Raw genomic sequence first — 18,202 nt, 5'->3', positions numbered from 1 at the left:
TAAACATAATAGCGGTTGTACCTTATGCTTTAATTAATTATTTTATTTTAAGAAAGAAATTCGATAGATCTTACGATATTATTTTTTTTCTTAGTTCAATGGGTTTAACTTAATAGCGTGTCAAAAAATGTCTCAAGATATAAATATTGCATAGTGAAAAGTTTGCGTACGGTGCAAAAAGACACAGTTAAACGATATAAGGAAATAGCAAGTTAATCTTATTTTAATTATACTACATAGTATTTTCTATAAGAATTTTGCGAATAGCTTACCAAACTCCTAAACGTTTACTTTAAATCATTAACGTAACGTTGTATGGCATAGCATGTCAAAAACTAGGCATTCTTAAAAAATCTATAAGTAAGATATTCCGCTTTTATATTAATTATTATATACTAAATGCAAGAGAGATTGGCAAGATAAAAGATCGATAATAATAGTTTCAGTCAGATGTGGTGTGTCGTGCAAAGATAATAAACCAACTGTTTACTGAAGGCACTTTTAAGTTTTAAATAAGTACAATCCGCATGTTGGTTTCGCACGTACTTAAATTTTTGAGAGGTGCACTAGGTTTTTGCATTTCTTAAAAGTTCAAAATTTGAAAGCTAAGTTTAGTGTAGATGTTTTTTTTTACATAGAGTTCGTATAATATAAACATTGTTATGATTTTTACGTCACAAGTTAGCTGAGCATGGTGTCGCATTAGAATAATTAGCAGCTTCTCTAGAGAGTTTATCCATCAAAACCTAACCGTTAGTCTTATAAATAACGTGTCCATTTAGCTGATGTTATATACGCATTATAATAAGTACATAATATTAAGTCTACTCAAAAGAAGGCATTTGCATAGACACTGGATTTGTTGGACGGACGCAATAAGGCTGTCTGTTATTTACTAAAATACCTAGCATTAATGTAATATTATATTAAAATACTTAAATAAAAGTATTTATTCAATTTTTATATGTGCGTGAAGTAAGCGTAAAATCTTTGTGGAAATCGAATGACAGTATCAAGAATGGGTCCTTAATTATTATTAATTTGAGATATGTAACTATAACAATATTCATAATTATATTTTCTGGATGAATATAAAAATCTGCATAATATCGAGACTAGAAAGTTTTTATTGGTGCCTCCGAATTTGACTACCTAATGAAGATTATTTGGGTATTTATAAATAATATTTGTAATATTTGTTGAAGTTTTAAAGTAAACAGATAGAATGCAATATTGGAAAAGTCAATTAAAATATTATGTATTTATTATATGTATAGATATAAAATATTCAAGTGATAATACAAATAGGTTTTTAAATTGAAGCAGATACTCAAATTCGAAGTCACCGTCATACAATTGAAATGACTACACGCTAGTTGATAATAATTATGTAATTATTACTATTACTTATCGATATTGATAATATCTTGGATATTCAATGTTACTCTTAATTAACTCAATAAATTAATCATATCTAAAGAATACTAAATAATAACGATACATAGCGATCGTCGTCTTATTGTTACAGTGAGCAAATGTTACTTTATCAATACGTATTTCAACGTAAGTGGACTTTACTTATCTTACAAGACCACAATATAGGTAGGTACTTACTGATTTGAAACTAGCAATCTATTTAGGGTTGCGTTGTCAATAATTAACTCAAATTTTGATAAAATTTTAATATAGTAGTTCTAGATAAAGTGTGGTTCAATATTTCACAATAAGGTTACGATCGCTACACACCGTTCACATAATTGTCATTTTTCAATACATAAATATCTATCAAGTACTTACTTATATAAGTTGTTTTATAGATGACTTCAATAGCTCTAACAATTTACAATATAATTAGGTATGTAGATATGTAAAGCGATTTCCTTGGTAATGATTGTACCTATTGGGCCTTTTAATGATAATATAGTAGTTTGTTGATGCCCCCCGGGGCGTTTAATACGAATTCAAGGCTTCATAAATATAGTATTATGACTTAAAATCTGTTGTCTTTCTTATAAGGTACCTATTGAAACACAGTGCTATCTTGTAGCCGCTTTACCGAACGGTATCTGATCTCCCAGTCTCGTGCCGCTGTCCCGTCACAACGAGCAGACAGACAGTCACGGCACTCCGTAGAATGTGTCCATCAGGCTAGAGTCCAGGTCACATTCTAGAAATATATTTTCACTACATTCCTCCTGAAACAATAATTGAAAAATCAGCCATAGTTGATATTGATTTATTTCTCGTATGTGTTTAATTATTTTAAGTGGAACAATAAATATGTAATTGATAGATATTTACAGCTTAATATTTAAATAGGTACTGAATTATGAATGTGGTTGTACGAGGCTAATATCTTCTTGTGCTATCTTTTGATACGACTTTTATGTCCAAAATAATCTCTATTTATTGTAGGTATGATATGCAATTTTTTAGCAAGTGTGAATGTGTGAGTATGTGTTTTGTTTTATAAATAAGATGTTACGAATTCCGCATTGATATATTATGTTGTAATGTGTGTGTCATCGTTGAGTATTTTCAGTCACTGATAAAAGTCACATAGTAACTTCAAATTGGTAGTAAATTACCTGAGAGATTTGAGGCGCAGGCATTTGATCTGCGCCTCGTCTCGCGTGTCATTTAGAGGTTTTGGGCAAATGCCTCTTCATGTGCAGCGCGAGGTGGTCGGACCTGGCGAAGGAGCGCTCGCACACGGCGCACTTGAAGGGTTTTGCGCCCGTGTGCTTGCGGTAGTGGCGCGTCAGCTCGTCCGACCGCGCGAACCTCCACTCGCACTCAGGCCATTGGCAAGTATAGGGCTTTTCTCCTGTTGCAATGAAGATTGTTAATCACGTTAATAATATGGAAAGTATGGGCTCAGTATAAACGTATACTGATTACTGTGGTATAGGACAGCATGTGAGGAATACAACGTGCTCTCTTTCGCATTGCAAGCAGTTTACAAAAATTAAATAAACAAAAATATCGCTTTGCTTCGATTCGCAGGGCAGAATATTTTGTGTAGTAAAATAAATCGAAAGTGGTTTACCTGTGTGAATCCTTTGATGTGCTTTTAAGTGCGAACTTTTTGTGTAGACCTTCGTGCAACCTGAAAATATTATTGGGAATTATTGTATCACAACTGACCGAAATGATACTCAAGGATAGGTTAAAAGTTATCAAAGTTTTTATAAATATTAGATGTTGGTGAGACGGAGACGGAGTTCTTGACAAGATATTTATTGTTTCGTAAGGAAACTAAATAAAATGTAGGTGTGTTTAAGTTTTAATTACAACAAAGAATTACCAAGGAAATCGCAATGGTGAACTCTTCTCTTCTCCAACTCCGGGTTGTTCCGCCTGTTATATTTGACGGAGGATGGTGGGGCCAGTCTTGAGTGGGGCATGGGGACGTGCCCCAGCTGAGGCGGCGGGGGCTGCGGCGCCATTTGCATTTGGGGCATAGGCTGGAATAAATTCGTGGAGTTTTTAGTCTTGTGTCCTAACCTGTACTTAAGTAAATGTAACAGGGGGATTTTTTAGTTGGTGACGATTTAATACAAACGCTACTAAACCGATTCTTTACTAGTAGAAAGCTCTACATTTTCTTAAAGTAGGTAACATACCTACATTACCTAAATTATCTGTTTTTGTTTTTTGCTTAGTTCGGACAAGTGGCTAGTACCTAATATTATTTAAATGAAATAAAAGATAATGTAAATTAAAATTTTTAGCACAAAAATATAAGGTTTGAAAAAGCACTAAATTATTCATTGATGTAACTAGCTGTAGGTAGCACGTGATTATTGCCGCGGGCTGATGCTTTACAATGGTGTTTATTTCCCTTTCTTCGGGTCAGATGTTTTTCACAGCTGTTTACTGTTCTATTTAGAATCAATTAAATAGAGGCAACCCGTGATGTTTAGTTAGTAGTTAATTGAGTGGATCGAAAACAATTAGGCGCTGGTTTTATCATATAAAACAATAATATGAACATCATTTGCTCTACATTTAAGTAGGTACAGTAGGATCACTAGGATATATCTAGGGTATAGGTACTTACTACTGTTAAAATAAGGGTAGTATATAAACGAGTGACTGTAAATTAAAGTTTTACGTGACAAAACTAATGGGTTATAGAAATGGAAATTCCCTTTATAAAGGTAGAAAATGGTAAAAAATGTAAATAAAAGAGACTAATATGTATCTCACCGGTGGATGATGCTGATGCTGCGGCTGGTGCTGCACGAGCGGCGCGCGCAGCAGCGGCGGCGGGTGGTACGGCGGCGGCGGCGTGCGGCGCGCACACTGTAACATACCCACATCTCCTGCGTTTCACTCTTTGATGGCACATGTCAGTTGAATACGTTAGGTACACGCTATAGAATTTAGGTAATGAACTTTACATAAATAAATAGGTAGGATAGGAGAATCTTTACCAATACTACTTTGAAGTACATTTTTAAATTGCAAGTAAAGTTTAACAAAAATGTGTAAATTATTATTTAGTTAAGTACATTGTTCATTTACTAAATAATAATTAACCAAAATAACTTTTACTTTATGATAATAGCAGTTGTAAAATTCATCACATCTAGATTTTTTTCTTCTACAAAACCGATCATATTTTGATAAACAAATTGGATTAAAGTAGCACAGAAAAAATTTATGGAGGACGGCTTATACATACCCGTTTCGATTTGTTTAACATTAATATTTTACGTCCCGATGACCTGTTTTCGTGCAGTGACGTTGCAAAATTTACAATACATACATACAAATGGTACATGACAATCGCTTTGCATAGATGGTACCATCTGTCGCTTCGTCGCTAGCAATCGCAAAGATTTGGGCCAGTAGGGTAAGTAGAGTTACCTGCATGGTATTGCCCGGGCTGCCCTGGTCGGAACCGGGCGGCGTCAGAGGAGACATGTAGACAAGTCTCGAAGGTGGGTATTTTGAGAACGACGTCGCCGGCTGCTGCTGGAGGTGATGCTGCGCCGGCTGAGGGTGGGCGTACGTCGGTGGCGCGCCCAATCTCTCCGTCTTGATTTCCAATGGACTAAGGAGTGGAGTGGCGCATTCTTCGAGTAATGCGTCTTCTGTTTCGAGTTTAACGTGAGTGGCTCCGAGCGGAGCGAGCATATTCGCATTTTCAGGATCGATGTTCCTGATGGAAGAGGCGATGTCCTCCCACAGGGCGGGGCGGAGGAAGGCATCATCGCGCGAAGAAGTCCCCCCGTCGAAGAGGTCCATGTGGCCGGGCGCGATAGCGGCGCCCCCTTGCTTGCACAGAAGCGACTCGAGTTCAGATGTCTGAAACGGTTGAAACATTGACACTCATTGACACTAAGTTCGCACTGTGTAAAATAAATGCAATAAATAATATGACCAGCCTCTACGGGGAATCAAGATCAAAGTGATACGAACGTCGAGTAGTTCGCACTAGTCCTACTGTATACTTTTCTACATTGATGAAATATGATGATTGTAATGAGAAAATCGTATGCGTTAGAATGGTTTCATATTAGTGCAAGGCATAATTTATTTACGTTGTAAGGAACCCAATAAAATTTGATCATCGCTTGAGTTGCATCCTAATTTTAGTTTAGACTAGATTAAGACGTTTATGTATCCGGGAATATTACGAAGTATTTTTCGAACAATACCAATCTGTAAGCATTATGAAAATCTTATTCAAATGTAAACTTTCCTACATTTACAACGTGATTTATTCTATGAAATACCACAAGAAATTTATTATGCAAATCCTTTGATCACAAAGACCAATCCCACGGGGCAGTGTATTTCAAACAGACATAGCTGCGGCTTTTGAGTAAAATCTGCTGCTAGAGATCGTTAAGAGAGATATTGTTTCGATTGAAAATCTGTCGTAAGCTGTCTTTAACGTTGTTGTTAATTTTAGTATCAATTCTATATGCTAATGTATTACCTAAATGTAATAATATAGCTGAAGAGTATGTTTGCTTGAACGCGCTAATCTCAGGTAGGTATAATCCATTTTCCGGAGAAGACTATAGATATAGAATATAGATAGAGCAGAAAAATATTGTTGAAAATGATGAAAAATATAGAAAAAACGGAAAAAACAATCCTTTTGCAGTTGGGTTAGTTATTCATAAAACAGCCAACAGGATCTATGTATCTATTTCAAAATTCCTTAGGAATGAGGCTTTGTATAAAAGGACTTCTAAAATGGCTGTGGTGACTAAGTTCAAACCAAATCTATCAAATAAATATTTATTGTCATATTTAAAGAGCTTTCCACCCGCAGCTTCGCCCGCGCAGTCAAAGAAAAACCCTCATAGTTTGCGTTCCCGTGGGATTTCCGGGATAAAACTTATTCTATTTCCCGGGGTAAAAAGTAGCCTATGTCTCGGGTATCAAAATATCTCCATATCAAATTTTATGAAAATTGTTTCAGTAGTTTAGGCGTGATTGAGTAACAGACAGACAGACAGAGTTACTTTCGCATTTATAATATTAGTATGGATTTACAGACTACCTACAGTTAACATACTAAGAACAAGACACCAGTTAAGGTATGGTTAAATTGCACATCATGTTCATTAAAACATTACCCTGCAATATCAATTGATAAAACTCAAGATTTTAAGTACCTACCTTTATTTAAGGCATATTTTGGTATTTTTCTAGCTGGGTAATTTTATTTAATTTTCATTGGATTCAAGCAACCAAGTATGTGTAAATCAATACCATGTCTATCCTATTTAATACACACTGTACAACCACGTGTGTATTCTGTATACTTAAGATTTTTCGATACACGAACACGTCTCGGTACTCGATGCAGTAATTACACGTAATTAAAGCGACATATCATAATCGGATCGAAAAAATGTTGTTGATGATAGTGGTGTCATGTTTGCTATTTCCAATTTCTCCGAGCGAGCTTAGCATTAGCATACAATGGGTCGGCCCACGCCGCGGCGCAAGCGCAGGTGACGCGTCATTACCGACTGCCTTTATAAACCAATGTTGAAAGGGATTAGCGTTAACTTTTTATGTATTCAGGTTTTTTTGTAATTTTCGCGGTTTAAATATTTAGTCATATCGGTGATTGTCAATAAGTAGATACCTAAGTTTTTAATTTTTTTTGCTTTGCTCCCATTTTTTAGGTACTAAGTATATATTTTTGGCTTAGTTGACTTATAAATCATGGAAGATAGTAGGCATGTATATCGGCAACCAAGAGGCCAAACGCATTATCCAAATTAACAAAATCAATTTTGACAACAAAATGTAGACTACAGCAATTTAATAAACACAAGCGGAGTGAAGCAATGCCGTAATCACACACGTAAAATATCGGCCAAGTTGATACAAAGTAAATGCCGATAGAAACAGTGCAACCTGCTAACTCGCTCGCAAGAGATCGGTAACCCTTCGGTGCCGAATGGAACCTCTTTGCTGCGAGTGGTGTTGCAAGCCTACCGGACCGCGCGCGAATTCCTCGCCTGACCTTTGCGAATGGATTGCGCCAGCGTCTCCTCCACCGCGGCTAGACGAGCTTAGGCAATTGCAGCACAGATTAAACCATGTTACAGATCGACCAAGGGTCCACAGATAAGCGAATAATCGTTTTGGGAGAGGTCACGGGGCTTTCCAAAAATGTTTGAAAGAAAAATGTTTATGACAAAATATTTATGAGGGTCCAATTTGTATTCTAGCTTGTTTCAGCATTATGTTTTTTTCGAAGTTTTGATATTACAATTTATCAAAAAACTCATTTCAAAATGAAAAATAGCTTATAATTTTATTTAGTAAAATTATATACCTAGGGAATTAATAATGTATTTTCAAAATAAAATAAAGATTACAAAAATTAAAAGCCTTTACTGGGCGTTAATCATTAATAGTTTTAAGATTCCACAAAAGCTCGCACTTGTGTTTCGACTCAATTGTGGTTATTAAAGTTAAATATATGTAACTGGTTTCTCAAAGGTAGAGTTAAACGAGGTCCAATGTTTATGCCAGCAATAATTAGGATAGATAATAATGAGACAGGGTGTAACTGCAGTGCCCGTAATTTTATGTTTAACAAGAAACTGAAGTAACTCTCACCAGAAAGCTTTTGAATAAATGTAGCAACAAATAGTATCGCGTAAACTTTCATTATTTTCGTTCTTTAACTGGCACTATAGCGCCTTGATATTGTGCCGGATAAGTTAATAAGTTATACGTTTTATTAGTGGATTTTGAAGATGTATCTATACCGAAACATAATTATAGATAAACATGTCTATTAAATCTTTGTTTATCAAGCAAATAATTCAAAAATAGACATATTTGGTAACAATTAAGTCGTGTATTCTTTGGCTCAATGGTTGTTCAGTTCGTTTCACTATACCCTGTTTACGAAGTCATTGAATTGGTTCACGTACACAGCAGAAAGTTATGAAATGACAAGACCTCCCGCGGCACCGACAATTGTTGAAGATACTTTCAGAGATATGTCGGCAACTTAAACAAAATTTTAATTAAATACATGTTGTGTTTACCGCATAATCTTTTATCCTCTTGTTAAGTTGTTATCTTTATTGAGAAAATGTTTGTTGTAAATTAGAATAATATTATCTACGTATACGTTATGTTTAGTAAGTATTAAATATAAAGTGGCAATGTTTATCGATAAGCATTTTTAATCCATAGAGACAAATATTAAAACAAAATTGGTCAATTAATGTATTCTCATGAAAATTATTTAGAATATATTTCATGATGTAAGGCGATGTAAATAGCGATGATGTAAATAGTAATATATAGAATAGAGACGATGTTAATAGCGAAGCCATTGTTTAGAATTCCAATAATATCAATCTAAGTAAAGGCTGCTTCCATTTAAACAGACAGCTACCGTAATTTTACAAGCTGTATTCTGATAGCGGTTTATGAAGATGTTATATTATCTCGCCAAGGCGAAGCCAGCGCGCGTATTAATTGTCGCAAGTTGTGCATTATTTTGCGCTGTAGGCTGAGAAGAGGTCAAACGGTAGCTTTATACCTGTCCGTGTCTATGTAATCTGAAACCTAGACTTAATCACTGTAAGCTCCAACCATATTGTCAAATAGCATCATATTTCAACGTCAACAAAAGCCTATAAACAGTTAAATAAACAGTAATTATAATAAATATTGTCTTGAATCTATACGATGTCAATTAAATATTAATACGAGATATGGATGTTATTCTACCGATGTTGTATTTATAAACGTGTTTGAGTGTTTGGCATTTGCATAAACCACATGAATGATAAGAGAGAAAGGGTTTCCAAATATTTTCCTTTAGGTAATATAGTCGTTAGCAAACAACATGTTAAAACTTCCTACCTGCAATATTAAAACACTTGGAGTTTAGGTAGAAAATAATGAATGACCTAAAAATGATTAAATATGCAAAATATACCTACTGAAATATTTCCTGTGATTGGTAGTTTTATAGATAGCGAGTATGACGTGGCCATTAATCCATCACAGTGCGTAACCTTTCAGACCAATAGCATTCTGCTTCGTCATCTGACTCGTGATGCAAAATTAAATCTAGTTTATCTTCATATCACTGGCATATATTACAATTCATAGATAATAGAGAAAATAATCGAAGTTGTTTTGTGAAACGCATATTATGATAACGTTTTCTTTGTTTACAAATTCATATAATGCCGCATAGCAACGCGCGTATTTTTCAAGCAACCATAGGTTTATATAAACTTTTATAACGAATGAAAAGCTTTCCACGTTTCCGATTCTATTTCCACATTTTTCTACCAATCACAGCGGGCTCGCGTGACAGCTCGCAATACATGAAAGCAATTTTCTCTTGCTTTTATGACTGCCAACTATAGCGATCCAACATCGAAATAGAGCCTAAGTAAAACGGAACAATAAACATTGTTTATACACATTTTAAGACTGCTTTTCGTTTGAAATAGCTATAAGTACCTAGAAGGTCTTATCTATGACTGAGAATTCATTTTTAAAATTGAACAGTTTTATGTCCTATGAATATTCAGTACTCATGATTAAATAAAATAATAATGGTATTTTACATTGATATATTTAGTTATGTATTTTCCAATAAGTACGTATATACCTATTGATTTGTGATTGTGTATGATATTGTTCTCATGGAATAAAATTGGTGTAGCATCCCGTTAAGGCATTGTTTGAACACTGCATTGGCCCGTGCCGACGCTCCATTTCCATAATTCAACTAAGCGCCCACGCAGGCTCATTCTTCAGAGCTAACATTATGCACAATTGTAAACATTCATTTGTCGCTTATTACCGAGTCGTACAGTTGATTTTGCAAACGTCGCTCGCTGCACAAACATCAGTTTCCTTTGATGTAGGTAAGGCCATAATTCACCACATTAAATTTATAATTTTATAATCGCTGTGTACGTATGACGTCGAAACGTACTCGCTTAAACCTATGTGAAAGCTTCATTTTGTGGAGAAAATCTGATTGTAATCGGCACGATTAATGATTGGGGCTTTTACCATGCTTCCCTTGCTTAGTATATCTTCGATTGTGAACACACGAAATGATATTTATTGTATCCACTATCTATTCACAATTCCTATGATTTAATGATTATAACGTTGATGCAAATGTTTTAACACATAAAATAGTGGTAGGGCCTATATAACTCAGCTTTCTTCTATCTGCATTCATGTAGGCATTCTCGAACCTACGACTTGTAATTTCTCACATTCCAAAAGACAACTTCTAGTCAATAAAATTAAAACACTCCAGTTTTTTCATAGTAAAGTCTGTTAATTCATTTTGTTGTATAATTACGTTGAATATTTATAAATATATATTAAACGTAAATGTACATACAATATAATATCACTACATAGTAAAGAAAAGTCGATTTTTGTGTCCCTATGTCCCTTTTTATGCTTAAATATTTAAAACTACGCAATGGATTTTGATCCAGTTTTTTTTAATAGAAGGAGTGATTCAAGAGGAAGGTTTTAGTATATAATTTATTAGGTGTTAGACAAAGCGAAGCTATTAAAAAAAACGCATAAAAATCCGTTACGTAGTTTTAAAGATAAAGCATACAAATAGGGACAGAGAAAGCGAATTTTGCAGTTCAATAAAATATTTAAAACATCGTATAACGTACTACTGTTTTAAGACTCGTGATAACCTTGATAAAATATATAAAGAGTGAAAGAGAGAGAATGAAAGAAGGTAAAAAGGTTTAAATTTAAACAAAAACTGTAATAGGTATATAATGTGTGCCCGTGCCTATGTTCTACTATTGCCGTTCCAAATAACACAACAATACTCATAATTAAAATAAACAGCCGTCCAATATAATAACGTTGGCGTAATGTCCCATGGCTGTAGCTTACAGCAATAATATTTTACAAGGCAAAGGCACACATAGCGGCGAGTCATGGAAGCCATGGGTCTTGGGCGGTAGGGCGGGAGATCGATACAGGGAGCCGCCCACCGACCGCCGTGGTACAGGCATTTGAATTTATTGTAATTGACGCAATCTTTATACATTTTTGTTACTAGTGGCCTTTCGTGATTCTTGAATTTTTGTTGTTATGTAATATACCTATTATATTGTATCTAACTATACCACGATGACCAATTTTGAGCTTTTATTATTAAAACCAGCTTACCGCCCGCGGCTACGCCCGCTTTGTCTAAAACCTAATAAATTATATATTAAAACCTTCCTCTTGAATCACTCTATCTATTAAAAAAAACGGAATCAAAATCCGTTGCGTAGTTTTAAAGATTTAAGCATACAAAGGGACATAGGGACAGAGAAAGCGACTTTGTTTTATACTATGTAGTGATCTAGTGATGTCATTTGCTGAATATTTCTACGTTGATAATTTATTAGAATTTAATATTTTCGTATTTTCTATCTATTTGTTATATATATTTACTTAAGATACAACATATATGTTATAAACTTATAAAACAGATATCTAAAAACGCAAAATATATTATTTCTTGTCCTTTTAATGCACGGTTACTACGCACTGCGTCTGACAGTCATTAAATTGTATTATGTAGTTTATTACATAAATACACTTTAACAGCATCTAAGTACTTCCGCACTTCATTCTAAAGTAATCTTAATTTTAGTGAGCTTATATAAAGCTTTATAACTCTGACTCTATACCTATAGATTTTTACGAGTACATAGTTATATCTATCTTTAGTTTAATATTTAATAATCTATAACTATAGGTAGACACGAATATTACTTGAACGTTGTTACAAAATAAAACGTCAAGAGCTTAATGAATCGAAACGCAAACAAACACGTCACATTAATAACATTAAATTAACATGGCGTCCCTCGGCGTTGGTCAGAAATAGGAGACGCAACAGTGCTAGTTTACTTTTCCCATAATTTTCGGTAAATATTCACAGGGGTTGCGAGCGTCGTTTGACACACAAAAAATAAATCTACAAACATCCCAGTCTTCTATTTCATTGGGTAAACGCACTGTAAAAACAATGGTTTTGATAAAATGGAGGTGTAATCAATAATTTCAATATAATTTATATATCATCATAATACTTGCATATTTTTTAACATTTTATGTTTATATTAAATATGGCAATGTAATAAAGCGGTATGTTTTCTGTGGTGGGGGCTCGTATTTCTTGTTTAAGAAAGTAGTAGATAGGTAATAGTGTAGTTTTTAAACGATGAAGCATTTCAAATCAAACGTATCTAAGTAGTTGTTGAACATAACCCGACTTTATGCGTGTGCGTATTGTATAAAAACTCAACGTAATCATAAAAATAATGTTTACGGGCGAATGTAATCTTTCCCTTCAGTAAGCTTAGAATGTGCAGAGGCAAAGTAATATCCACTATTACAAGTTTGAGAAGTATATGCACTGACTCAGGGTTTTATTGGAACCGTGGAATGTTTCGTTGTTTTGCCGTCAGTTAGCGTTACAGTGTAATGCATGCTGACAATTATTTTGCAATATAATTTATATTAGTTTATCCACTTTATAATTTAAACTGCATTATCCGCGTAAATGTCGTTATGTAAATGGTTTAAAATTGCGAGTTAGAGTTAAATCTCTTTTGATATTAGCGTGGAAGAGCGCTACGAGCTTTGAATGCGAATACTCATATCGAGATATATAATTATATAATTCTCATTGCAATTGACGTTAAATTCTTATATTCGGGAATATTTTAATTATATGATTTCTTATGTCTTTCTTTTGTTTCATTTTATACTTCTATTCTATACTTTAGATAATACAGGTAAAGAGTTGTATTTCAATAATATTAGAACCTGATAGTATTAGGTATGTATGTACATTGTACATCCATACTGTAAATTAACACAAGCCTTAGATAACATAAAGATTTTCCAACATTTGGGACCCAGTGTGGCTGATGCACATCCTCGATTAGTCACTTGTGCTTTCAACGATTTCACAGAGAAAACACTTGACTCATGTGATGAAAATATGTAGCACGATTTTGTGAAAGGCTTGCATGATTTATAATTTTTTTTAGTAATGTAATGAAAAAAAAAAAATTTTTTACGCATGTTAAAGGAAAAGGAGGAAAATAAGTGTTGTCATTACACAGTCTAAAGATTTATTATAAGAATAAAAACTTTTTTAAGAAATAAAGCACATCAGTTTATCATTAGTTTTACTTGATAAAATAAAAAAGGTATATCATTTAGTATCTTGATTTAGGCTGCGCCAAGAATATCATCTAAGACTAGAATGATATTATAAATTTCAAAACAATGTTACAAAAAGCGCTCAAGAAACAAGATAATGTATTCTAAAAAGCTTTTTCCTCTAGTGTTATTCGAACGATTAACGATTCATTAAAAGGAATCTTAATAAAGGCGATAGCGTTACATCATAACTCTTGTTAAAACGCTGTGAAAACAACTTTTTCTATATTTAATAGCTTTTATGAACGTATTAGATACGAGCATTTGTGCGGAACAAGGGTAAAAAACGATATTTACGATAAGAACTGTACAAACAGTAACCGCACACAGCTAAACACCATAAATAAATCAAAGCATGAATATTCATGGCTCATCCCCACGTAGGATGCGATGGACTTTAATAATAAAAACATATTAGCCGCATTGCATGTCTGTCTTTCCGTGACCGGGCAGTTTTACACCTGGTCTGGGGTGGCAGGGGATGGGGCTCAGGACAGAGGTAGTGACCGGCCGCGGGCTATTAATGAAGGTGGCTATAATGTTTATTGAGACCGCTGAGCTGTTTTAGGTAATGCACGGAGCTCGTTTTATAAATTAACTGTTATGACGCGGCTATAACTTACAATTGCGTCTATCATTTGGAAACAGTCATGTTTTATGAACAGTCCAAATGATCGTAGTTAATGATGGATTAGATTTGGATATATTTACTTCATAGCCTGGCCAGTTGAACAACAGTACAGGTTATCATAATCAGTAACACGCTTGGACGTAAATTATGATAGTAGTGAGAGATTGAGGAAAGACGCACACATAAGAACGCGCCACCAAATCTTCTTCAAGAAAGTTGTCGATGGAGTTTACTACACTTTTTAAAGAGATCACAAATATAAGGAAACTTCGGTATGATGAATTTATTCCCTCAATATTGTGTTGGATCTGATTCGATGACATAATATTGTTATCGAAGCCAAAAAGTCGAAGTTAACGTGATGATGTTTAATTAAAACATACATGGCAAGTACACATTAACCTAGCTCTGTCACGGGGATCAACCGGCACGCGCCGTAATTTACACATTTGACTCCATTTTATTATAATAATAAAATAATTTGAACGGGGTCGCGTGCCTTGCACCCCACCGCATTACTTCATTAGACAACGATGATACAACGGGGGTTAGCTGGACTTTTTAATTTGGTGGCATCGCTTTGCGGTCCGATATTTTTGAGGGTGTGATTTGGAACTGATTTGTATTTAAACACCTTTTTATGAAAATCACTCGATAATCTTTAATATAATTATTATATACTAGCGGTCCGCCCCGGCTTCGCCCGTGGTACATATTCACGTTTTCTCTACATAAGAACCATCCTCGAACTTCAAGGAATATTATAAAAAAAAGAATTAACGAAATCGGTTAAGCCGTTCTCAAGTTATGCGCTTACCAACACATTTTGGGTTTATTTATATTATAAGATTATTGAGTGATTGTGAAAATGGGTTCAGAACTTTGAGTCACAATTTTTTAAATAATATTTTTGTAATTTTTTTTTATAGGTTCGTATGCATAAGTTCTATATTTAGCGAGCCATAATATTTAAAGAGTAAAAAATTCAGTTTAATTTTACATAACTTATAGAAAAAAAATCATACATTTGGGGGAGGTTTTCACTGAAACTTAATTAAATTTATTTAAAAAAATTATTATCACAAATACCAAAACAACTTACTTAGACAAAACTGCATTACTGTATTTAGGACTTATTCAAAAACATTATGATAAAACGATCAATTAGCAAGCAAAGACGTGGCGCGTAACAATCTGAAGAAGGGGGTTGTTACTAATTAGTTAATGGATGGTCTCCCCATTTCACTCGCTGGAGTAATGGATTGAGGCACGCTTCGACCGTCTCCGATTTCAGTCTACCAATTGCTAACCTTTGCTATCGAATACGTATTGATAGCTTATGCTATCGCGTAATATTGGTAATACTATTCATTCAATTTTATTGTTCTTAAATGCGAAAGTTAGGTACTCTGTCTGTCTGTCTGTTACTCAATCACGCCTCTAAACTACTGAACCAATTTTCATGAAATTGGTTCATTGGTTTTGGTATGGAGATATTTTTATACCCGAGAAAGGACATAGGATAGGTTTTATCCCGGAAATCCCACGGGAACTGGAACTATGCGGGTTTTTCTTTGACTGCTCGGGCGATGCCGCGGGTGGAAAGCTAGTAGTATATAAAACAGAGGTTCTCTGTTCATATCCTTTTGTACACTACGCTAGAGATTTTGATGCGTTTTTTTAGAGGATTGATAGAAGAGGAATCTAGTTATGAATAAAACGTGTATTTCTGTGTGTTTGTAGCGTCGTAACTCCTAAAACGATGGTTCGAATTCGATGCCGTTGAATCAAAGGTTTTGTTTGACGAAATGGCTCTTGGCTACAGTTCGTACGTAACTGTTAGTAGGTAGCTACTAAGATCTCAACATAGAGCTTATAGCAGAAGCTTTTATTATTTATAAAATTTATAGAAACCGTAACTAGTATTTCTTTTTAATGTTCACGTTTTTTACTGTTTGAGAAATAGCAAGATCGAATGAATTCGAACTCTACATTTTTCTCAATTTATGCAGCATAATTTTCTTCTTGTGTTTATTACGAATGAGTTTTTATTCAAGTATCGGTGATTTAAGTGGGTGCCTAGAAGGCATTGAATAACATTTTAATTGAGATTTAAATAGAATATAGCATTGAGTAAATAAATTGCATTCTAGGGATTTTTTTATATATGGAATGTGATTTAATATAAAACTACTATTGCCTTACTTACTTGCTACTAATGCTTAGCTCTGTAAACTCTCTGATGCAAAAGTTGATTTTCAATTCTATTTTATCTGAAACTTTTAACAAAAACACACGCTAAAAACAAACTGTCAGTCAGATAGAGTTCTTTCGCATTTAATAATATTGGTATGGATGGTTGCTTGATGGTTGTATTAAAAACAAAATATATCGTGTCTAGAATAATAAAACATTTGCATAATATTACTTAGCGTGTTGAACATTCAATGCAAGATGCCTGCGTTATTAAATTATGATATAATAATTCTGCGAGATACATTTATTTCTGTCAATCATGGTAGTAGAAAGTCGACGACCTCGTGTACTTGTCACGCTGTTTATCAGATATCTTAGACTAAGCTGGCATAGGTTTACTGCTTTGGGGATGGAAATACTTACATAAATGCTTCGAAATTATTTGAAACTACAAATGTATATTTAGCGCAGCATATCATACATATTCTTGTCCCTGATTTCTAAGCACATACAAGACCATATATTATATATTTATAGTAATAAATTGGCATTTCAAATTTGCATGTAAGAGCCTTCACAACAATAACGCGCGCGTTATACTTACTTATGATACCGTTTCGAAATAATTTTATAAAACATTTTGGATATAAAGGACGTCGGTTTCACACTTTAACCATATTGTTCGTAATGATACTTCATAATAATCGAGGCGTCAGTTTTATAGCAGACTGCAATAAAAAACGCATAACTTGTCCGGCGTAAATTGAATGGACTCGATCGGAGGGTAGTGTTCATAATAAGAAAAGGAAATTATCTTTATGGTCCCGGAAATAAAGAACAAAATCCAGTGAGAGCGGTCGGAGATCGTAAAGCAGTATGGGGTTGAGTGTTCGACATTGGGGAAAATATATGATAGATCCACGTCATATGATCTAGATTAGATATTAACACTAGTCACTGTGCGTCCGGCTAAATTGGAGATGGTATGTAGTTCTATGTTGTTGTTTTCTTTCGAGAGCTTACCGTTCTTAATTTTTTCTCTAGTATGACATAAATAAAACATCATTGTAATAAATAACGTTACATAAATATAGATTTTTGTTAATTTTGTTGTTCCTCTGAGTTTATACTTATTAAAGTGTTTTTAAAAATGGTGGGATTGTGCGTTACTCGCATCATATTTAATTTTAACTTTTAAATATAGGAATAGGACAATTAGCACGTGCTTCATAGTCTTTATAATATTATAATATAGCATAGGTCCTTTATGTTCCATAATTTAACCAAATGGAAACTAAGTCATTATTCACAACATTCAGAGAGCTGTCCGCAGTAAACTCAAATACAGAAATGATGATAAATATTAATACGATTTGAATTAATAAGATGAGTCACGAACACACCGAGACCTATAAATTATTAGGTATATTTTTTTTATGAAAGCTTTTTTTTAACGTATATATTATTTATAAGAACTTAATAATACAATTACCTTAAAGACTGAGTAATTTTCCGAGAGTGGGAAAAAGTCATTAAGAAGAAAAGTTAATAAATCTTAATGTTCAATTAATTAATGTTTATGTTTAGATATAGATATGTAACGTAGAGCCAGATTAACGATACACT

General features: G+C 33.9%; 1 protein-coding gene across 1 annotated transcript in view; it reads right to left on the bottom strand.

Moving 5' to 3' along the window:
- Positions 1–1,301: 1,301 nt before the first annotated feature.
- LOC123704952 (dendritic arbor reduction protein 1-like) overlaps positions 1,302–18,202 on the bottom strand; it is a 54,429-nt gene continuing 37,528 nt past the window's right edge. Inside the window, exons 3-8 of the mRNA XM_045653458.1 lie at positions 4,876–5,316; positions 4,213–4,308; positions 3,308–3,467; positions 3,050–3,109; positions 2,589–2,827; positions 1,302–2,195 (exon numbers count right to left, since the gene is read on the bottom strand). Coding sequence (XP_045509414.1) covers positions 2,637–2,827; positions 3,050–3,109; positions 3,308–3,467; positions 4,213–4,308; positions 4,876–5,316 — 948 coding nt within the window. The 3' untranslated portion in view covers positions 1,302–2,195; positions 2,589–2,636. The remainder of the gene's footprint in view (positions 2,196–2,588; positions 2,828–3,049; positions 3,110–3,307; positions 3,468–4,212; positions 4,309–4,875; positions 5,317–18,202) is intronic.

Source organism: Colias croceus, chromosome Z, assembly GCF_905220415.1.
Source record: "Colias croceus chromosome Z, ilColCroc2.1".
In the NCBI taxonomy this organism is placed as follows: domain Eukaryota; kingdom Metazoa; phylum Arthropoda; class Insecta; order Lepidoptera; family Pieridae; genus Colias; species Colias croceus.
This window is presented reverse-complemented; position numbering and strand designations above follow the sequence as displayed.